The following is a 22911-nucleotide window of genomic DNA, read 5'->3' on the forward strand; positions in this document are numbered from 1 at the left end:
CCACATTTTACTGTAGCTACATGGTACTCTCAAACCTCTCACACAAGCTGCCATAGACAGCTTCATGAAAACAAAACCATAAACGTGTAAGTTAACTGATGGAAACAGGTAATGTTTAAAGAAAATAGCAGCATTCACTCTGTGAACAAAATTCAACTCCAAAAAGGGCTCAAATTCCCAAACCAGATTTGAATCTTGGACTTTGGTTTATAGAACAAAATCTCAATTCTGTTGTTTTACATTCTACTGCCTTTACTCAAGAGAAGACAAATTTTCGTCTCAGAAATGAAGCACAAATACTTTTAATAGCTCTCGTAAAAATTTCTAGCCTTAGTCACTCTTTTTCAGGTTTCCACACTTACCACTGCTCCACCACTTCTTGCCATTGATCACGTAGCTGTTCCCGTCTCGCTCAATGGTGCATTGCATATTGGTGGCATCACTTGAAGCCACATCAGGTTCTGTGTTAAAGGAAAACAACCACCAGATTTAATATAAATGCAATACAACCTCCACAAATATAGCGCTCTGGATATACTCTATTAAGAGTGCACTGTTTTGCTACCAGTAGAAAAACTCTTTCAAGAACCTTACTGCTGGTAGTCAAAAGACTTCCTGTTTTCCAGGAATCTGTTATTCATAGCCAGTTTAAATGTACTTGCTCTTGGACTTGGACCAGCCTTTGCAAATCAATCTTCTTCCTTTCCTTGTGTTTTTAAATCCTTTATCCTTCCATTGTACTTAGATTTAACAGTCATATTTCTCCTCAGCCTGTTCTCTGCTCTTACATGAAGTTGCCAGCAAAATGTTATCAATGATTTTTTGGAACAGGAAAGATTCGTCCTCTCTCCTTTCACCATTACCTCTTTTTATAGGCCATCTACTTTAAAACAGAAGTACCTATTTCCTCCTAGGAAACAGTAAAACAGAATTTGCAAAGTAAGTGTCTGCAAGGCTGAATTACTGACAGAGGAAGATTTTGACATCACATGTTCCAAAAGCTACCTTCCTAGAGCAATAGCCAGACTTTTCCAGAGATGCTGAATGCCACAAGTTTTCAGGAGCAAAACTAAATACAATGCTGAGCTATGAATATAAGCAAGTTATTTCTGGGTTATATCTTAAAAAAATCTATGACACTGCAAAACCACACTACTTTAATCACAATAATCACACTTGGACCCAACTGTGCATGCCTAGAAACTCCACAGCACACTACAGAGGGTAAGTTCTATTGTAAACCTGTTTGGTACTATGAATTGCATTTTACTAGTACAAAAATTAAACTAAAATGTATCTAGAAAGCAAATACTAATTATTGTAACCATGAAAATTGGTAACTATCAGGAAAGGCAGCAAGGCTGCTCCAGTTTGCATTCACACCTCATAGATGATCTTATATTCAAACACATTCACTGATACTGAATTCGTACAGAAATGTCCACTGCAACACACAACTTGCAGTTTCCTACGTTTCTGTTCATACACCATGTGAAGTTTCAACCAATTGGCTCTAACTTTCTTCTGGAGAAAAATTTACCTGTCATGCAGAAGCATGAACTAATCTTCCCTTCTAGGAGAGGCTCCAGCCACTCTTTCTTTTGCTCTTCAGTGCCATACATGTGGAGGACCTCCATGTTTCCAGTGTCTGTAAGAAAGCAGTCATGCTTACTGCTTGAGACACACAGCCTGTAAGGTGTGAGATGCCCAACTTTTTAATGTTCCCAGTGGGGCAGGGTTGCTAACCTGGTGCATGACAGTTGAAAACCTCAGGAGCAATAATGCATCTCCCTGTCTCCTCAGCTATAAAGGCATAGTCAAGCTGGCTGAGACCACTGACATCTGGGAGGAAAAGGTTCCACAGACCTTCTGCTTTGGCCAGTTCCTATCACAAGAACCAAGAGAAAAAATATCAGCACTAAGTCTTAAAAAAAAAAAAAAATTCTGGCTTGCAACACATTTTTGCCCCTGCCTACCCTACAGTCCAATATATCTGATGATTTTTCCAATAGTTATTCTGAAATTGTAGGTTCAGTCTTTGACTTAAAATTCAGATATACCCCTCTCAGACCTCACTTGGTTTTTCTTCTCTCTTATTTGTTTTCTCACTTTTTCTATACTTCCCTCTTCCTTTCTTTTCACTGTTCCTCACATTGTTTATTTCTACGTAGAGTAACTTTGCCAGCAGGATACACCAATCACTCTTATCCTCCGTGTCTGTGCTCTTTTACTGCTAGAGTGCTAAAAATATTTGTTATCCCATACCTTCAGTCTCTCCAGCAGTGGTGGTTTCTTCCATTTGTCCTCAGTATTTCTATGTTCAGTATAATATTTTACTATTTCCTTAGAGAAACAATATGAAATATGCTGTTTAAATTAAGAACACACATAACACACAAATAGTAATACATCTCTTCCAGATCTATGACCCAAGGAACCAAGTCAAAAATATTCAACACAGGTTTATGTTATATAGTTGGTTGCACTAAAAAATTAAACATATAATTCCAAGTTCAACTGCAATCTATTAATTTTGCAAGACTTTAAATATCAGATGATCCTAATCAGTACCTTAATTACTATTTGAGATGGTTTAAAATATGTGATGATGGCACTAGGAGGTCAGTATTTTCTGGAGATAAAACAGTACACACAAGAGGCACAAACCCAAAAGTAAAACAACAAATAAAAGCCTGATGTACTGACATTTAAGATTCAGACAGATAACACAGCGAATCTTTTGTTAACTGTGAGGAAAAAAAAAATTAAAAACCCACAAAAAATACATTTTTTCTTCCTGTCAAAGTAATTCCTTAACAGATAATGTAAGCAGTCATTCCAAGCACCAGTCATTAGTTTTAAGTGAACCTCTATATTCAGTAATATTAGTATCTTAGTATTAGTATTTTCACAAGCATGTTTCAGTGAAGCACAGAACTTCAAATCTAGCCCAGACTTAGTTATAAAATGAATAAAAGTAGTGTCCAATTCTGAAAATGACACAATGAAGACAAACGGCCAAGTAGAATTTACAAGTCCTGATTCACAATCCCTGTTACCAGAAATACCTTCCAAGCACAACATGACTCATCTGAAAAACTTGCATGGCTATTTGTGGTTTGTTTTTTAAAGAAAATACTTTAATTATTGCAAGGCTTTCTTGGACAATCCAAAACTACAAACCAAACTCAGTCATAGACATCCTTTTTAAGAAACTTGGTATGTCAAGTGTTCCTGCTCTCGACCCCTCCTTGTGATAGGTAGATGTATTCATAAATCTTTCAGATTAAGATGTTTTCTGCATTTCTGCCTGACTTGTTAAAAAAAAAAAATCAGAAACCCAAAACAACAAATTCTGCAACAAAAGCCATCTGTCCTTCCACAAGGCTAAAAGCTGAACCAACTTCCTAAGTGGAAATTCCTAACCTTCCTAGGATAAGAAGTAAACTACTTCATCAAATTTTTCCTTCCACTAACTATGGACTTTGTGTATATTTCAAACCTTCATTGGTATAAGACAGATTCAGGAATGAGGCTACTTTGATACATTATGCAATCCAATTTTTTGTCACACCCTAAAAAGCAAGAAACAGAAACATTCAGCTTCATACAGTTAAAATCAGCAGTTTCTATTTTTAAATAGGTGTCTTTTGTTTCAGTATCTAAGACTACTAGGTTGTTGTTAGTCTAACAAATATTTTGGCAACTTCCTTTAAAAAGTAACTCTTTCTAAAAAGAGAAGTTTTTACACTTAAAAATTAACAATGCATACAAGATTTTTATCTTGAAAATAAATTATGTATTCTATAATGATTTCTGCCAATATTTTGTAATGCCACAACCACTTCTGCATGAAAATAAGGCTGTTTTGGAAAAAAACCCGGGAAGACATGACTTCTACATGTACTTTAACATTTTTATACTCTAGTCAGAAGATGTTCCTTTATAAACAGGTTAATGAAATGCTTTTACCTTCTCAGCTGGATAAATGTGCTGCTTCATGAACTGCTTAACCTTCAGCAAAATTTCTTGGCCTTTCCTACTTTGATGGAAGAGCTCTCCAGAAATTCTGTGCTGTGTGCTGCTGAAGGATGACCTAGGGAAGAACATTCAATGCAGTAACAAGACGAGATTTTCCTTCATAATAACATAAGCTGCCTTAAACAGGCATTTTAATTAAAAAAAGATGTTGGAAAAGCTTTGCTTTGCCTTTGACCAGTAGTTTAGACCACTCTTACCTTTTTGAGAGCTCTAATCCTCTTTCTGCCAAAGGCTTCACAAGCTTTGCAAATTCATGACTATTCTCTGCAGAAGCATTTCCAATGAGATACCTGGCATATACACCCTAAAACCAAAAGAAAGCCATTAATGGTATAATTATGCACCTGAAATTGTCTCTGTAACACACTAGTGATTTCTTCAAATATAAAAGTAACACTTAAATGCACATAGTCTTAAAAGGAAAAACTTACTGGGATATGCTAATATTGGTTTTGGTACATTTCTGATACAATGGAGATGCTTGCTGCACAAGAGTTGAAACCATATCCCAGATAAACCAAACAAAAGGCAAATCACAAAAAGTATAGTGGAAAAGTAAAAAAATAAAAAAGAAAAGACAAATGTCTGCATGTGATGCAGCAAACAAGCCCAGCCTGTCCCTCAAGCCAACTGAAAACAGCATGGATATAAGATTATTACCCATGTCTAAATGAACCACCCACAAATAAAACAAAGAGATGTGACATTTCAGCAAATGTGAGGGTATTACCTGGGCTATTGCTGCTGATTTAAAATAGGACAAAGCAAGAAAAAAGTTAAAGTTGGATAAAGTAGTTGAAATACGCCGGCAGCGACAGTAAATGGAAACCAGTTCTTCAAAGGAAGGCATTTCTACAACAAAATAGAACAGATTTGTTTAGAATACTCAACATTTTCTAAGATTTTTTCCACTTTATTCTTCAAACATTTGAACAGCTTTTAAACTATATGAGGTACTTATTTTACATAGTAAACATTATGATTTATCATTTCTCATGACATAATTGTGATATGGAGAGACCAAAGTAGGAGTTGCCAAAATTTCAGATAACTATAACATTTCCTGCTGCCCTTTGTCTCCACTCCAGTCAGGCAAATAATTTCACTTGGGAGATAAAAAGCTTTTTTTAAAAAAAAAAAATTATATATTTAGATTTAAATTTAGTTTTCTTCCATTATCTCTTAGAAAGGTTCAAAATGAGGCTTTGCAGAAATAGCATGCTGTAGCTAAGACAAAGGTTGATAGAACAGAACTATCTAAAGCCTCACTAACAGCATGTTTGCTACAACAAAAAAAATATAGAAAAGTTCTTTATAAATTCAAAACTATATGCTTGTAAATTTTCCATTTAATTCCTATAACAGTTCAAACAGAAATCAAGCCTAGGATTTGTTCCAAGAAAAAGATTACAGTTTCATACCTATGGTGTCCTTGAAACCCAAGATGGAGCCTTGACCTAGGTCCTTAATAGATGTAGGCCAAAAGTAGAATTGAGTGGCATATGCTAAATCTGCTAAAGGATGACCAGTAGTTGAAAGTTCCCAGTCCAGCACTGCCAAAACACGAGCCTTAAATAAAAATAAAAACCTCAGGTGAGTGCTAGAAGACACGTTCTCTCCATCCACAAAAGAACAACCCACTCAATATTTATTTAGTTACTATAAGTTTTAAATTAAAACACACACTGTAGTTGTCTACAGAATTCCTTTTGGCACTATCTAAAGATCTGCAGAAAATTAACATTCACATAGGGACAGAAAGCTAGGCATTTTTCCAAAGAAAATCTGATTTAAATCCACATTTTTGAGTAGTGTTCCTCCTGTCAGAAACTTCCAAACTCTTCTAGTATAAAAGATTGAATTAAAATATCCTAAAGAACAGTAGTACTGAAGTTGTTGTGTTTCTTCCCCAGTCCTGTTGCACAGTCCTTTAGTACAGAAATTCACAGACAGACCATGCACCAGAAAACCTGATTTATTACAACACTGTCCATAGATTAACAATTACGTGGGGAACTGAATTTCTTAAAACAGGAAGTCAACCACTGTTCAGAGTGAGCCTCTGCTGCAAGCATCCTTGCAATGGTGTCTTCAGCCGGTGGCCTGAGACTCCTCACAGTGTCGTTCTGATAAATTCTTATAATCCAGCTGTCCTGTCAACCTGAATGACCCCTCCAGCCTACTCATGATCCATGGCTGCTTGAAATATGCAAAAAAGTCTTTCCTACATGGTCAGTCCTCCATATTCAGGAATAGTTTCTACAGATGACTTAAAATTACCTATGTACAACTTGGTCAATTCCTTCAGTTGCATCAGGAACAGCTGTGAGAGTCCCCAAGACCATCAAATTCCCTACTCAGGGAATGAATAAGCACATATAAGCCTACAAACCATGTCTATCAACTAATCTGTGAACAAAATCTCTAGGAATCTCTGGGATCTGTTGCTTTGTCATGAAGCAGGCACTGCAGTCATGGTCACAAGCTCCAGGCATGATTTCTGGCCACAAAACAACAGGTAGCACAGAAAAAACAAATGAAAATATAACTGTGTTGGTAGATAGGTAGCACACATTTAATACCATAAACTAGAAACAAACAAAAAAATCTCTTATTTTCCCTAAAGATGAATGGGGAACTTTCAGGGTCTCTGTGATCTCCATGTGCTCCATAACTAAACAGCTTTGGCAGATTTTCCTTTGCTTCCACTAGTGTCATGTATCTTACATTGAGCTCCTGCTCCAAGAGCCCTTGTTGTTAACTGAAGCCATAAAACAGATGTCAGTAGGCTTTGGATCAGATGCTTATGTAGTTTAATGAAGTGAACCTTCAGCTGCACTGAATCCAACAGAATCTATGCATATAAAACCTTTGACCCTGCTTTGAAGCAGGGATTAGAACTAATGAACAGAGCATCTCTCAATGCCAGGTTGGATGGGGTCCTGAGCAACCTGGTCTAGTAAAAGATATCCATGGCCAAGGAATTGGAAACAGATGATCTTTAAGGACTCTTCCAATCCAAACCATTCTATGATTCTGTGATTCCATTGATTCTATCTAACTCCTGCAATGAAAGCCAAGACTGCATTAGGTACCTAAACACCTTACACAGAGTATAGAGAAGAGTTCAGTTTTCTACTGTTTCTTTCAGAGATGTTTCATGCACTAAAATAATCCACATATACGTGTGCCATTACATGATAGGAGTACAAACAAATGGAGGGCCAAAACTTACTAAACGTACAAATAAATTTCAAATACCTCTGTTGGGTGGAAGATGATGTTATCTATTCTGAAGTCCCCATGAATCAGGCTTTCTTCATCATCATCAGGTGGCAAGTTGTTTGCTAACCACTCAGCCAGCTTGTTCATGGCAGGAATATCTGTATGAGCAGCTGCATCATACTGTTTTTTCCAAGTTGATACCTAAAAAATGCAAACACTCCAACAGATTTTTCAGTTGATTCACAAGATTTTCAAGAGTATAAAATTTTGAAGCACGGGCTTTGGCTATCACCGTGTGACTTGAAAATTCACTAAAACCTAGTACCTCTGCATTTGCAAATTTGAACTGAGATATCAAAAGATGAAATTAAGACTACATCTATTTCAATCCTATTTACATAACCCAAATCTAGTGTTATTCCAAAAGCAAATGTATATCATTCCCCAAGTACAGCATTACAGAATCAATCTGAATGTAACAGTGGCTTCAAATTGTGCACAATTAATTGAACTAAGTGAAAGTTCAATAGCTAAAATATGATTATTAATAATTAACAATTTAGCTTGCAAGTCAAATAAACAGTCAAAGACCAGACAAAACAAGAGAACGTTAAGAGCTGTACCTGTCTTTTGCAGTATCCTGGTCCTCTACCATATCCTTGGAGACCCAATGACTGTAAGTCAAAGGAGTGCAACAGGGCCAGAGTTTCTATCATTGCAAGATACAGAGCAGAACGCTCTGCTGGGCCCACCTCAGGCAGAGAGATGTCTCGGAAAATGCGACCCTAGAAATACCATAAATCAGGTATTTGGTGGGATGTATACATCAGATGAAAAGAAGTAAAGCTATACATTTCACAACCAAAAACAAACGTAATGAACCAACACGCCCTGTGCAATCAAAAATTCCTTCTTCAGTTATTTTATTCCTCACCCAGGGCCAATGAAGGGATTCACACTAAACCCAGGTCATTAGTATATGGTGTACCTGTAGATGAAATTCTGAATTAGAACACTAAGTCCAGATATCCTCAAGCTTGAAAGTACCAGGAAAAACAATGTTACCATATTGTCTCTAAAAACTAAATTGCAGAAATAATGCCAATGAAGACTCCAGAGGAAAGGAGGGGCAGGCAGGGGAATGGGTGGGTTGTGGGTACAAAGACTCAAACAATCCAAAGAAATTCACTTGCTTTTCTCCTGAAAAGCAGTTGAATGTAGAAGATGAGTTTGTTGTTCCATTTTCACAATTGTTAAAAAGAGAACAGTGCTGATGATGTAGAATGGACAGACTGTACATTTACATACATCGAAAAGTAAAAAGGTTTATTTTTAAGGAATCACTTTGTTCTAATCAAAACCAGTAAAATTCTCCACCTTTGATGTAAGAAATCTATTTCAAATTTTTCACAGCCCTTACCTTGATTTACGGTTTTTGTAGGAAGGTTAACCTAATCTTCCAAAACTGGCCCACAAACTTACATTTCTAATTTCCCAGTGAAGTTGATGATAGAATAGGATGCAATGAAAAGGGAAAGGCCTGAATTCAACTCTTCCTCCCACAGGATTAAAATAAAGGACACAGAACAGCAGACTTTTGCTCAAAATCACCAAAATCTAACAAAAAGCATATCAACTCAGCTACAGCCCCCACAGAGCGGTGGACCACAGACCGAGATATACTTTGTTCTTTCTGAAACTAGTGTTTCAACTGGAATCCTGCTTTGTTTTCAAGAAAAGGTGATTGTATGTCAGCTCCTATCTTCAATACTACACAGGTTCCAGGATGTCCAAAGATTCAGTTTACAGACTGATTTTTTCCCTCTGACTTGTGTATGCTTTTCACAGACACAACATTGCCTCATTTCAAGATATTCTTCCAAGAGCTCAAACGAGAACAAGAGGTTAAATACTGAGCTAAAAAATTCAACAAAGTGTGAAATAAGCCCTGCAGAAGCTGAAATCTGTGAGAATCACTGATAGCTAGCAGTTATTTAAAATACCAGAAGATTATTTACACTCATATCACAAAACTGTGCTGGGTAAGGCTCTAACAGAAAGGTTTTAGACAACTTAAAAGTAGCCTGTAGTAGGGTGAAGGAAAGAATCTCTCACATTGGAGGACCAACCTGCACATGCTGCATTACATAAAACTCTGTTCCAATGATAGAAACGTCACTGCAATACAACAGGGGCTCAGGCACTGGAAACCCAGCTGAAAATAAGGCTTTCTGCACACGATATTCTCTATCGACCTGAAGAAGACACAGAAAATTAGGTTCAATTAAAACCTCACAAACAAAAATGAGCACAGTGAATCCTCTTGAACGTTTAATTATATGTAGAGCATAGAATATGGGAAATAATCCAGCAACTCACTGCATTTCTGGACACATTCATCAATGTGCTGGACCATCATGTATAGACCCTGGTCACCCACAAAACAAAGTGTTTGGAGCTCAGTGAAGAATGTTACTTACCTTGTGTGCTCCAGGTAAAAGGGGACCATGAGGCTTCTTCCTGAGCACAAAAGTCTGCCCACCCTTCTGAAGGTAAAAGGTTGGGTTTGACTGGCCTGAGCTGCAAAGAGAAAGATTTACTCAAACATGAATTACTCAAAAATTCAAGTACTTACAAATTTGTAAACTTCTAACAGAAACGATACTTGCAAAATGCATCGTGACTTGATCTGAACAAAACGGAAGGATGGTGGAAATTATCTTCTCCAGAGCTGTTTTGTGTTGTGGGTTTTTTTCAAATCTGGACTGGAACAGGCTGCCCAGAGAAGCTGCAGATGCCCCATTTCTGAAAGTGTTCAAGCCCAGACTGGATGGGGCTTTGAACAACCTGGTCTAGAGAAAGGTGTCCCTGCCCATGGCAAGGGGACTGGAACTAGATATCTTTAAGGTCTCTTCCAGCCCAAATCACTCGATGATTCTATTCTGTGATTAAATTACTGATGACTCTAGCATCAAGCCCCAATGTTTGCCAGCCTGGTTATCATGTCCAGAGATTATGCTTAAGGGACAGCCTATAGGAACTGTAAAATTTTAAAGAATGCATGCTGGAGTCACAGAGAAAATGAGACATTTCAATCACACATGTAAAAGAGGACAACCCAGTTAAACCCTTCATAATACCTTGTCTATCATATTCCAATCAAACACATTGATCCTTATTTTCCTCAAGGCTCTGTGTTAATCTGCATGCTTTTCTCTCCTTATTCAGGTTCATCATTAAGATGTATTCTGACCAAGTTCAATAAATGATTAGAGAACCGTAGGGAAATCAAAATCAAATTAACTTCTGCCCTAATTTCTCCCATTACATTTCCATTCTCCCCAAAGCAGTTAGGGCAGTTTGTAATAGTTTAAAAAGTTTAACTGATAAACACTCTGCCTGGAACAAAAAAAATTTAGGCCAGCTGAAGCCGTGAACTGTAATTACAAGACAAAGAAGTAAAAGCATAAATACTAACAAAATTTTAGCAGACTTTACTATTAGCTACTCTCCTAAGGCCCCTCCTAAAATCTTCTCAGTTGAGGTACATAGGAAGATTAGGGAAGATTGAATGAATTAATGTTTTATATTTAGATCAGAAGACAATGAAAAATTGTTCACTGTTTCTTAGTGATAGCTGCAGCTAAGTTAGTCAAGGTCAGGCCTGCAGAAGAATTAATCCTTATTTTTAGAATAACTTTACTTCTAATAGTTAGTTCCTGACGTGAAATCGTGCAGCCACACCAGTGATTCGCTGAATGCAAACGAACTCAGCGCTCTATGGAAGAGGCTTTGGAACCCGCTTGCAGCACCTCCCTGGCGCACTGCTTAATGCTCTCCGGGCAGTACCGGGAATCTCGGCACATCCTTACGCTGTTCTCGTGGATTTGCTTATCTGGTGTCAGCCTAAGGCTTTTAATTGATTTCTTAAGCCAGGTATGTGCTTCTGAAATAACTATTTGCTGTGCAATTAAAGATGGAGCAGATCAATTGCGATTTATGCGTAGGCAGTAAAACAACCGTGGGTGTAACTCTGAGGACAGCGGCAAGTCCATCCAACACACAGCACGCACGCAGCCAGCCACAGACTGAATGTGACAAAGGTCACTTTGGCCGCCACCGCAAACTTCGCCTTCTCCAGCAACTCAAGCGACGAGCTGGGACGTCCCTTTAATTGGACTAAGTCAGAACGCATCTTAAAAACCCATCGATGGCTGCTGCCCGCCGTCCCGATGGCAAAGGGCTCTTCCTCTGACCACTTTCCCTGGCAGGCGGCAGCGAGCGGCTCCTCTGCTCGCCTCTGCCGGGCGCTCCGGGACATGGGGGCGGCGGCGACCACGCCACCTGTGTCAGGCACCTGTCACCAATGTCACCAGTGTCACCTGTGTTACCTGTACTGCCTGACAGCCAGCGCGCCCGCGGGCTGCCCAGGGAAGCCGGGCAAGCGGCTGCTCAGGTACCGCTCCAGGCTGCCCTGGTCGAAGCGGTGCTGCCGCCGCACCTCGCTAGTGCCCGGCTCCGCCGCCATCCTCGCAGGCCGCGCCGGAGCCCGCCCCGGCCGGGTCACCCGGAGGCGCCTCGGTCCGCCAAGGAAAGCGCTTCGCAGCCCCCTGGCTGCCAGGCCCGGTGCCTTCTCCCGGAACACGACGTTTCCCGGGAGGCAGGGACCGCCCCGGCAGCCTGCGTCCCTCAGCCCCGCCCGCTGCCGGGAGTGGGAAGGGAAGGGCCCGCCCCAGGAAGAAAGGACCCGCCTCGGGAAGGAAGGCCCGCCCCGGGAATGGTCGGCCCCGGTACTTCCCGGAAGCTCCCAAGGCCAGGAACAGACGTGTCGCTGCCATGGCGGATCCCGGGCGGCTGGAGTGGCTGGAGCGGCGTGTGCGGGAGCTGGAGGAGGAGCTGGGCCGGGAGAAGCGCGGGCGGGGAGCAGCGCGGGCCCGCATCGACACCATGAGCGCCGAGGTGACCGATTCCAACCCCTACAGGTGCGCTGAGCGGCTGTCAGGGTGCGGAGGATGGGCGGCAGGGAGGGCCGTGGGTCGGAACAGGGGTCTGGGTGAAGCGGGAGAGGCACACGGGGCTGGAGGAAGCTCGGGTGGGAATCTCGGGGATGGGGCTGGGTGTGCTCAGGAGTGTCGGCCGGTGCAGGAGGCAGGTGCTCCGTGCGGAGCAGGGGAGAGAGGCTCTTGGATTTCCCACCTGTCTGGGCTGGCAGGGGCGGATGTCAGGGTTACTTTGTATTATCTTGCTTTTCAATACGGGCGGGGAGAGAGAGACAGAGGAAACCTTGTGAGTTTTTCGGCTAGGTTGCTTGTAAATGGGACAGGTGTCGGTATTACATAAGGTCTTATTCTCATTCCTCCAAATTGCCTAATTTAAAAGTTGGTTTATAGAATTCTTGAGCTTTAGAGACCCCTTTCCTTCTAGAAATCTGATAGATCAAATCAAATAGATGATTTTTTTGGGTTTTGTTTTGTTGGTTTGGGTTTGGTTTTATTTTTCCTTAATACAAGTTAATACTTGTACTTTCAATAAAAATACAATAGAGGGATAGAAAGTTACTTTAAAATCCTTTCAGTTATCCTCAAAACCTGATCGTCTCTATTAATTTTTTTAAATATTATGTTAATCTAATCAAATTGATCTGAAAACAGTGCAAGTCTTTACTAGTTTGCTGCCATATGGTTCATTACGACAAAAAAAGTGTCATCTGTCATTTTGTAAATCAGGGATTCATTTACAAAAATAGCTGATAGTCCTCCTGATTTCATTGATATTACACGTACCAGAGGAATAGGTGCATGAGTTTCTGCAGGATTAGGACTGGTGCAAATAGGAAAGCATCTGCTCTGTAACTCAGACTGTACTCAGCTGGCAGTCACAACTGGAGTGGAAGCAGCATTGAGTTTGAGCTTGAGTTTATTGCTTGGTGAGGTTATTTCTAAAGCAAAAGTGATTTTAAATACCTGGAAAGCAAAATTGTTGTTAGAAACATAACATTTTCTGTGTAATATTGCATTTTTTTTCTTTGTAGTCGCTTGATGGCGTTAAAAAGAATGGGAATTGTCAAAGACTATGAGGTAGGATTCTATCTGTAATGAAACACTGCTTGCATTTTTTCTCTGGGAGGACCACTTTTGAGATACTGATCTGTACATTGTTTCTTTCTACAGAAAATCCGTACCTTCACAGTTGCAGTAGTAGGTGTTGGGGGCGTTGGCAGTGTGACTGCTGAAATGCTGACCAGGTGTGGCATTGGTAAGGTAATGAGAGTTTTGGGTTTTTTTTCTGCTGTATCTTTATAGTAGATGGACCAGTCCCCTTCATAAAAAATTTAATTTGATTTCACTCTGTTGATATTATCCAAATAAAAAAATCTTTTGAAGAAAGCACTCAAGAATAACACTTGTGTAAACATTGCACATGAAAAGTCTGTGTTTTTATTATGCTGGTAAAATTGATTTATTTAGGGCTTAATCCTGTGTCACGTGGATGATTCTTGTTTGGATGTTTGTCACCTCCATGTTCTTATCACCTCCATATTCTTATATGAACCCATGTCTCTAAACTTCATGCTGGATTACAGCAAAAGGAAAACAAAATAAAGAAAAAGGAGGGGGTATTTCACATAAAAGTTAAATTCTTATAAGAACCAAGTTTATATCATGCAATTGAAATGTAGTAGATCACAAACAGATTATCACAAACATTAGTTTGTCACGTGGCAGCAAGTAGGAATGTGATAATAGACGTGATACTCTGTAGGTTATTCTGTTGAATATTCTTAGTTAAGATCACATAAGGAGTTAACTTTTTATTGAGTAATTTTAATGAGTTAACAGTTTTTCACGTTGGTACCTCTTGTATGTGAACTGAATGGGCCTCTAGGGGAGGGAGTTTGGTTGGGGGAGTTCTCTATGGTTTTGGTTTTAGAATTAGTTTTGTTGTTCAAAATGCCTTGCCACAATGCTGTTTGCAGAGTTTCTGGAGATTCACATGTGTTAAAACAATCTTTATTATAGCTGCTTCTGTTTGATTATGACAAAGTGGAACTGGCAAACATGAACAGACTCTTCTTCCAACCTCATCAAGCTGGATTAAGTAAAGTACAAGCAGCAGAACATACTTTGAGGTATTACTTGGAGAAGTGGGTATCAAAATGTGATTAGCCAGGATGCTGCTCCAGGAAACCAATGTTTCACTCTTAATCATTTGCAAAGGAGCATGATTAATTTAGGAATTTGAGTATAAAGTATTTGTGGGGATGATTGATACTTCAGAGATATTTTTGTACTGGCCCAAACCTTAATGTGAGTCTACTTTTTATGTATAGCCAATTTTGCTCAGGAGTTTGGTATAAATGATGCCACTTCTGTATGTTATGGGTTTTTTTCTTACCTAATTTGAATTTTTGACAAATATGAGTGAATTCTAGAGTGCAGACTGGAAACTTAAGATTGTAGCAACACTCGTGAAGAGTAGAATGAAAATTATCATTATATTCTTTCCTACTGACTCCTATTATTTCCTCCATAAGGGAAATTAATCCTGATGTTCAGTTTGAAGTACATAACTACAACATCACAACACTGGACAACTTTGAGCACTTCATGGATAGAATAAGGTAAAATCCCTCAACTTTAGCTGTTGCTAACTTCTGGTGATGTGTGGTTGTACACAACCTCACATTTTTCTTGTTGGGGCTCTTTTTCAATTCAATAACTTCCAATTGAAAACCTCTGGGAAATAATATGTATATGAAGACATTCCTGCCTAGATGTGTTCACTACAGCTGGCATTTATTTCTACTGTTACATAGTTATTTTTTATATGAGTGCATCTTTAGATTTCCAACCAAAACTATAGGTTTTCCATTATGGAAAACAGATCAGATCATATCTTGAGTGCTCTGTAGTAGTTTCAGATATGATTTATAGAATGAAGAAGAAAGTAGTTATTAGTGGATCTCAGATATCTGAAATAACTTAGACCATTTGCAGTTCTGTTGTACAAAGGTACAATTCTCCAATACTTTGTACTGTGAGTGCTTACTATATAAAACAAAATCACGTCTTCAGCATGGTGTTGTTTCTACTGCTGTTGTGCATTTGCACAAGTTTTGTTAGAAATTCACTTTTCTTGGGCTTCTGTACCCTAAAGCAGAATGTTGGTTGTCTTGTTAGTGTTTTGTTCTGCCAGCAGTTTCATGGAAGCCTCTGATGGTTGTTTCAGTAATGGTGCACTGGAGGAAGGGAAGCCTGTGGATCTGGTTTTAAGCTGCGTGGACAACTTTGAAGCTCGTATGGCAATTAACACGGTAAGGCCACCAAAGAGAAGTGGAAGTCTGTTTTCTCCTATAAATAATGTTAGTAATTGTGGAACTGTAGAAAAGACAGGAACTTTATAACAATCTCCTAAGAAATGTCCCCCTTGGCTTGAGGAGTCTGAACTTTTACCCAGTTCTTATAAACCTATTTTATGTGTATAAACATCACTGAAGACTTTAAAGTTACTATCAGCTAATGGTTAGTAAAAAATTGAAGTATCATAAACTCTGTCTTTTCAAATTGCTCTGTTTATATAATGGTATTTTCAAAGGCTGGTATGTTAAACCTTACAAACTTTTAATTTTCCATAGCTAATTGTATACTTTACGTGATTTTTTTTGTATACTAAAAATGCTGTTTATTTAATCAAACTGTTTTTATTTATAGTAGCAGCCAATGTAGGGTATATGCCAAATGTATGTTTTCTGTTACCCTTCAGCTGACTTGATCCATAAATTGCAGGCAGAGGAGACAGATACACTGTACTCAAGCCTCTAAAAATAGTTTGTGGAATTATATTCTGTAGTGTGCTGTAACTGGGTCACTAATGTCTGTATTTATTAAACTATCTCAGGTCCTCAGAAAAGCACAAAGGACTGGCTTCACGAGGGCAACTTCAGTTTCTTGTTTGATTTGTCCTTTGATAAATAATTTCTCTTCTACCTCTTCATGTCCCTTTTTCTGACCATAGCCTTTTTGCCTGAAAGCAGGGAGATAAATTGGGAATAATGAAACATTAATCACATTGTTTGGATTCCTCTTCTTTTCATTAAACTTTTGCTGTGCTGACGTGTGTGTTTCTGGTTTTTTAAGGCCTGCAATGAACTTGGGCAGATCTGGATGGAGTCTGGAGTGAGTGAAAATGCAGTGTCAGGACACATCCAGCTGATCATACCTGGTGAATCCGCTTGTTTTGCGGTATGTGGTGCTCTGCTGAGTTGCTCACTTGCCTTTCAGAGTGGGACTGGGAATGTGAAGATTAGCTGGCCTAGTGAGTGTGATTCTGGCACAGCTGATGCAGTACCTTAAAATTCTGTGTGATCTGTGGGATTTCTTGAATGCTTTTTTACAGTTTAATTTCTCTATTGCTCTCAGTGTGCTCCTCCACTGGTAGTAGCTGCAAATATTGATGAGAAGACATTGAAACGAGAAGGAGTTTGTGCAGCCAGTCTTCCTACAACCATGGGTGTTGTGGCAGGAATGCTTGTACAAAATGTTCTCAAGTAAGTGACTGAGTTATTGCTGTTTGATATGTACAGCAAAATATGAGAAAAGAAGTCCTAAAGGAACATTTCATAATGACAGATCTGGTTATTTTTACATGTTCATGGCTTGTTTCCTAATGGTGCTGGCAACATTGAACAGGGCTGAAATACACATTGCTTGAATTTTAACTAGAACTTTTCAGGAGTAAGAAACGGTGTTGTTGTTTTCCAAAGAATTTCTGTTACTGCATACACACATGCACGTTTTTTTCTTAGTTCTGCATTTAAACATGCTTTGATTTGACATTAAGTATACTTTAAAAATGCTACTTGTGCTGACTTTTCTTGGAAATTTTGTACATGGACAAAGAACAAATTACTTCTCTTGCCTGTAGCCGAGTTATTCTCACACACCACGAGAAAATGGGATTCTCTTTTGATCCAGTTATTCTGTTGCCAGCTGACTACAGCATAACTGTATTTAAGGCAATTACAGTAACTCTACAACTTCATGAGTCTGAAAGTGTATTCTAAAAGTTCTTTGCAGAAAGATTATTCCCTGAGCACTTGTATTACAAGCTCCTTCTTTCTCTGTCTTTCTAGATACCTGTTAAATTTTGGTACTGTGAGTTATTACCTTGGATACAATGCAATGCAGGATTTCTTCCCAACTATGTCTATGAAGCCAAACCCCCAATGTAGTGACCACAATTGCAGAAAACAGCAAGAAAATTATAAGGTAAAAACAGTTTGGGTTTGTAGATCAATTTCTTTATTTCCCTTTTCTCAGAGAGCAAAGCAAGCTGCAAATCTGTAGTAAAAGAAAATGTTCGTTGCTTCTCCAGTTTGCAGCAGTTGTCTTCAGATGGTTGCACATGTTTCTAAATACACAGTACTTACAGTTACCTTCAAGAAAAGTGTAGAAAAAAAGGTTGAGCAATTATGTAAAAGAAAACATTACTTAACTGAATGCAAACTTTTCTGGCAGTTTCTGAGTGTTAATGGGTTTGGTGTTTTTTTTGAACTTGCAGGTATTCTGCCTTTTTTCTCCTAAGCAGCCACCATTTAGAACTTTTTTGTCTTCCATATTGAAAGAAATGTGAATACTAGACTTGAACTTCTTTGCTGTTCTTGGAAATTGGACTGGTAAATTTTGGTTATTGAGGGGTCTATTTTTTTCTGTTTTCCCTCCAGAAAAAAGAAGCTGCAAGACCAAAAGAAGAAGTAATTGAAAAGGAAGAAGAAATAGTACACGAAGACAATGACTGGGGTAAGTCATAAACTGGATACTAAATGGTGTTCCCAATACTGAGATTCAATTTGGGTTAACACAGTTTAGGGTACATAGAATTCTTCTAATTCCTACTCTTTGTAACCTACACTGTGTAATTACTGTTGGCTTTTCACAGGTTTTGGAAGTAATTTTATCACAACTATATTTTTAGTGCAATGTGCAAGTCTTAGGCTTAAAATGTAATTGTTTGAGTAAAAACAATTCTCAAAAGATGGTCTGAAGATGAGAGAGATATGAGAAGCTGTACTAACTGTATATTCCTTTTAAATATACAAAAGAGCAATTTTCATTTCCATAATCACTATACTTGGGCATCCCATGGATTTTTACATTCCTCTAAGGGTTTTAAATTAGAAGGAATTATCTTAAGGAATGGTAAATGTGTTTTATATAGCCATTTTAAGAATGGAGATATATGTACTGTTCATTACATGCTATAGAAAATCTTATCATACAACTGGGAGAAGTGTCTTTACCATAAAGTTTAAATGCTAAGGGCAAGTAAGAGATGTCATTCTGATTCATAAGTTGCCTATATATAATTATTTCATATACTGTAAAGGGAAAATATTTTGTATTGGTAATGGAATGAAGTTGTTGAAATCAAAGGTGTTTCTGCTTTAATTTTATTCTGTTTTGGGAAAGCAGCTCCAGCTTTCCTCTTACTGTGATATCTTGGTCATTGAAGAACTTTTTCTTCTAACTTTTAATGGAGTTCTTGTTTCCTTTTACTGCAAAGGCATTGAATTAGTATCAGAAATTTCAGAAGATGAGCTGAAGGCAGCATCTGGCCCGGTACCTGAGCTTCCTGAGGGAATTAGTGTAGCATATACTATCCCAGACAAGGTAATGTATTTATTCTTTATGAAATTTTGAAATACACATTGTAGATTGAATTTATAATACCAGCCAGTTTGGTTACCCTTTAAACCTAAAACAAAATTCCGTCTTGAACGATTCCAGTGAAACTTGATCTCAGTTCATTTGATTATTCCTTTTCATGGTCCAGTTTTGTGTTCCTAGGAAAGACACTTAAAGAAGTGTGGATGCTAATGTGAATGTACTGCTGAGATGGTAGGAATGAATGCATTTGGGGGCAGGGGGAAGGACAGCAAATGTGAATTTCTGTGTTATATTTTGGTGACTAATGAATGTTTACCATACCTGTCTTGTAAAAGCTGTATGTAGTCAAAGAGCAATGAGTATACCTGGGGAACATAGTCTGAATGTATTGCAGTAAGAACATTCTAGCTACTGATCAAAATAATTTACAATTGAAGCTTATAATCACTTAGGCCTAATCTCACAACTGAGTGCCTGGTTCTGGGAAAATGGTGTGGTGTAACAGCAATAAAACAGATCTGTGGAGGTTTTTTGTTTACTTTTTTGTTGACATCTTTTTTTTCCTGTTCCTAACAGGAAGAGAATTTAATAACTGGGGAGGCAGTAGCAGAATCTGAAGAAAGCCTAGAAGAACTCATGGCCAAAATGAGAAACATGTAGAAAAACAAATATTAAGTACAACTTTCATGAGTTTGGATGGACCTTGGATTTTTAGAAGACCACACTTCTTACTTTTTTCTTTTTTTTACCTCCATTGAAGCTCACCTTTACTTTTCTGATGAAACAACTTACAATGTTACAGGGGCAGGAAGGACACAGACTTACATTATTTATATTCTATTTTCTCATCATGTCTTTCTTAACAGATAGGGTTGTGCTACTGTAAATTTGTTTCTCAGCATTGCTAGTGTCCAGGTATAAAGTGACAAATAAAAGCACCTGTACAAACTGAAAAAGCAGGCACACGACATTATATATCCCATCATGTGATGAGAATAGCACATAGAACAGGCTAAGGGAAAGATGAAATCTGCTGGAGTGGACTGAGTAGGTGAAGGGCAAATGACAATGCCTCTCTCATGTTGCTGCTCCTCATTTCCCAGGCAGTTGTACTTGGTTGTCATTCACTGGTCTAAAGTCTTGGTGTGGACCATGCTGTAGCTACTTTTTCTGAGTAATGAGAGCATCTATGCCTTTTCATCTGCCTTAAATATTTCTGGGATGGAATTTTCTTTATCAGTGTCTTACTACTGCTTGTCCTTAAACAGCTGCCTATGTTTTGTATGTGAAGTTTTGAGAATACTGTAAGAAGGTGAAGTATTTTGTTAGTATTACATTAGCCTGCATATTAGCGTGCCATTATTTTGTTTGGCAGATTCTTTCCATGACAAAATTATGAGCAACATTGGAAAAAATGTAGATTTTGTCTACCTTTTTAAAAGTCTAAATATTATATTTTTGTTGGTTACTGAAAGTTGAGCTGTAATTCTGATCACTGCTAATCACATGGGCTATATTAAGGAATATAAATCTGAATTTGCATAGGAAGTCTTCTAAAATTAGAGGCTATAAATTTTTAGTTTTGCAAATATCTTAATTGGAGTAGCTCATCTGTTGTATTTGTCTTGTATGCAGTCTATAACCTTTTAAACGGCCATGTGTTAAACGGACCTGTAAATGTTTGCATCCTGGAGTGCCAGTACCCTGCAGAACTGGAAGAATCAGTTTCAAATATTTTAACTGCTGTGGGCATCTAATCCAGAACTTGGTAATTATGTATTAGCAGTGTAATACAAGTATTTCCAGGTTGGACTCTTCAGAAATCTTTTCTGCAATGTGATGCAGCCAACACAGAGCCAGCTAGTAATGGTAGTAGTAGTATTCCACTAAAATGTAAAGAGACAGCAATACCATGGTGGTGCTTCTGTTTCTTAGGGCAGCTGAATGAATACCTGTTAGAGTAATAACTAGTTTAAAATATGTTTCATTTCTAAGGAATGGTTACAAAATTCAAAATCAGTTTCCCTCACAGCTGACATCAAATTACATACATACACATATATATATATATATACATACACACATATATATATAATACACAGAAAAATAATTTCTGAAACCAGAAACCAGAGAGATTTTGGGTGTATTTTGAGTATGGGGCATTATACTGTAAAATTGAAGTGGCTTTTTTGGGCTGAGTTCTGTTTTGGAGAAACCAGGTTTTAGAAATGAACTGTAAAAAAAGATAGGAAATAGAATAATGAGACCATTGGAATGGCAGATACTTGAATCTGTGTCACTAAGTCTACCTTAGCTTGATCCAGTGTCAGTTTATGTGCTACTTATATTCCTCTCTGACTTTCACCTCTCTGTTGGGAACAATAAAAGTCAGGCACACAGCTGGCTCTGGAGAGGCAAATGGCTGACCCATTTCCACAACAGCTCAGTTCATCCTGACTTGAATATTTGGCTGACGTGGCTGCTATCACAGGATTGACAGTTTTATGAGAGGCAACTTCAGGTACACTTTTATGAGGGAATTAGTACACTTTTGTATGCACTGTTAGAGTGCACAGAATGGTTCCTGTGTTTCTTTTAGACTTTCAACTTGTATATACAAGAATTTGAAATAATCAGAAAATATATAAAGGTTGATTGTGTGTCAGTGGTTAAAGTTATTTAAAAATAAACAGCATCCAAGAAAGCAGTGTTAAGGTTTGTTTTTTTTTTAATTAAAAATATGTTTACATGTATAATGTAGTCTAACTGTAAAACAGAATATTTATTGCTTCCTTAGTTATGAACTAACAACTCAAAGTACATTGCCGTGATTAAGTCCAGCTTTGTTTATTTGGCAATTTTATAAAAGTGTTCAGTTTTTACAGTCTCATGAACATTATTAAGATGTTGATATTCTGAGTGTAATTAAATCTCCATTGAAACTGGTGAGCCTCTGCTTTGAGGTGGAGTTCTCCTACACAGAGGTATTATCTGGCATATCCCATATCTATAAATGACTTTTCCTTGCTGTCCATGAGGTACAGCTCCATGGAAGCTGTTTTGTAAGCTTTCTTTGCGTTCACAGGGTGGGCATGTGGATTCCTCACCCTCTTCGCTAAAGGATGATAGATGGTTGGGATCTGCTATTTTTTAGGGACCAATTTTTTATTTTAATTCTTTTCCTATTCCAAAACCAACCCTGCAACCTATGAGGAAGTTGGAGAGAAGTTAGCCAATGGAAGAATAGTAACACTGAGGATCTAGAAAGTAACTTCTTATTTAAACTAGCAACAATAAGGGAAGTTATTTAGGAGAGGAAGATGTACCACTCTACATGTTAAAATCAGAACAGGCAGGACAAGCTGGACCAGACATCTGATAATTCTTTAGAAGAGAGAATTCCAGATCTAAGAATATCAGGCAACATCAGCATACACAAGTTGAGTAGGTTGAGATTTTGGGGAGGTGGTATTTTTGTTTGGGGCTTTTTGTGTGTGTATTTGACTGGTTTTCCTTTTGCTGCTCTTAGCTGGTGACAATCCTGCAAAGAACTTTCCAATTTTCAAAACTTTTCAAGGTGGCTGAAATTGAGTGGTAAACCCTTGCTTACAAACCCATTTTCTGAGTAAGAGGAAAATATCCAGAGAGCTATTACAAGGTGTCAACTCTTAGTGCTCCATTGTAACCCCTTCAAGAACTATTTTTGCGTTTTTGTTTTCAACTAAATCTTAATCTTAAAAATCAAATTTGGGTTGTATATTTGTGCCGTCAGTTTCATATGCCTTTTCTTCTGCCAAGTTACTGCATTACCAAAATACTAAATTCCTCCTAATCAGAACAAGGGCTGAAATTATTAATATTTAATTCTACTACAAAAGAGAAAAAACACTGTGGAAGGCAAGTACTCCTTTGAAGGCCATTTGCATTTCTGAAACTGGATCAAATTAATCTTAACATTAGTTGCCTCTGAAATATTAGA

General features: G+C 38.2%; 2 protein-coding genes across 3 annotated transcripts in view; one reads left to right on the forward strand and one right to left on the reverse strand.

Annotated features, from left to right (window-relative positions):
• Positions 1 to 11973, reverse strand: part of ACAD11 (acyl-CoA dehydrogenase family member 11) — a 28575-nt gene extending 16602 nt beyond the window's left edge. The window contains exons 1-13 of the mRNA XM_014878395.2: positions 11658 to 11973; positions 9747 to 9846; positions 9396 to 9521; positions 7890 to 8051; positions 7303 to 7467; positions 5463 to 5610; positions 4772 to 4893; positions 4239 to 4345; positions 3973 to 4096; positions 2266 to 2343; positions 1747 to 1885; positions 1541 to 1648; positions 363 to 461 (exon numbers count right to left, since the gene is read on the reverse strand). Of these exons, the coding sequence (XP_014733881.1) occupies positions 363 to 461; positions 1541 to 1648; positions 1747 to 1885; positions 2266 to 2343; positions 3973 to 4096; positions 4239 to 4345; positions 4772 to 4893; positions 5463 to 5610; positions 7303 to 7467; positions 7890 to 8051; positions 9396 to 9521; positions 9747 to 9846; positions 11658 to 11794 (1615 nt within the window). The 5' untranslated portion in view covers positions 11795 to 11973. The remainder of the gene's footprint in view (positions 1 to 362; positions 462 to 1540; positions 1649 to 1746; positions 1886 to 2265; positions 2344 to 3972; positions 4097 to 4238; positions 4346 to 4771; positions 4894 to 5462; positions 5611 to 7302; positions 7468 to 7889; positions 8052 to 9395; positions 9522 to 9746; positions 9847 to 11657) is intronic.
• A 36-nt stretch (positions 11974 to 12009) lies between these two features.
• UBA5 (ubiquitin like modifier activating enzyme 5) lies at positions 12010 to 21636 on the forward strand. Of its 2 annotated transcripts, XM_014878414.2 has the most exons (12): positions 12010 to 12248; positions 13298 to 13343; positions 13437 to 13526; positions 14286 to 14395; positions 14801 to 14887; positions 15496 to 15580; positions 16404 to 16508; positions 16686 to 16813; positions 17399 to 17534; positions 17990 to 18065; positions 18829 to 18935; positions 19509 to 21636. In XM_014878414.2, the coding sequence occupies exons 1-12, from the start codon at positions 12103 to 12105 to the stop codon at positions 19590 to 19592; spliced, it is 1200 nt and encodes a 399-aa protein (XP_014733900.1). In that variant the 5' UTR covers positions 12010 to 12102; the 3' UTR covers positions 19593 to 21636. The 2 variants fall into 2 exon arrangements, with proteins under 2 accessions (XP_014733900.1, XP_088021257.1); XM_088165131.1 differs by lacking the exon at positions 12010 to 12248 and having other exon boundaries at positions 13317 to 13343; positions 13437 to 13521.
• The last annotated feature ends 1275 nt before the right edge of the window (positions 21637 to 22911 follow it).

The sequence above is a fragment of the Sturnus vulgaris genome, chromosome 1 (assembly GCF_052056855.1).
Source record: "Sturnus vulgaris isolate bStuVul1 chromosome 1, bStuVul1.hap1, whole genome shotgun sequence".
Classification (NCBI taxonomy): Eukaryota; Metazoa; Chordata; class Aves; order Passeriformes; family Sturnidae; genus Sturnus; species Sturnus vulgaris.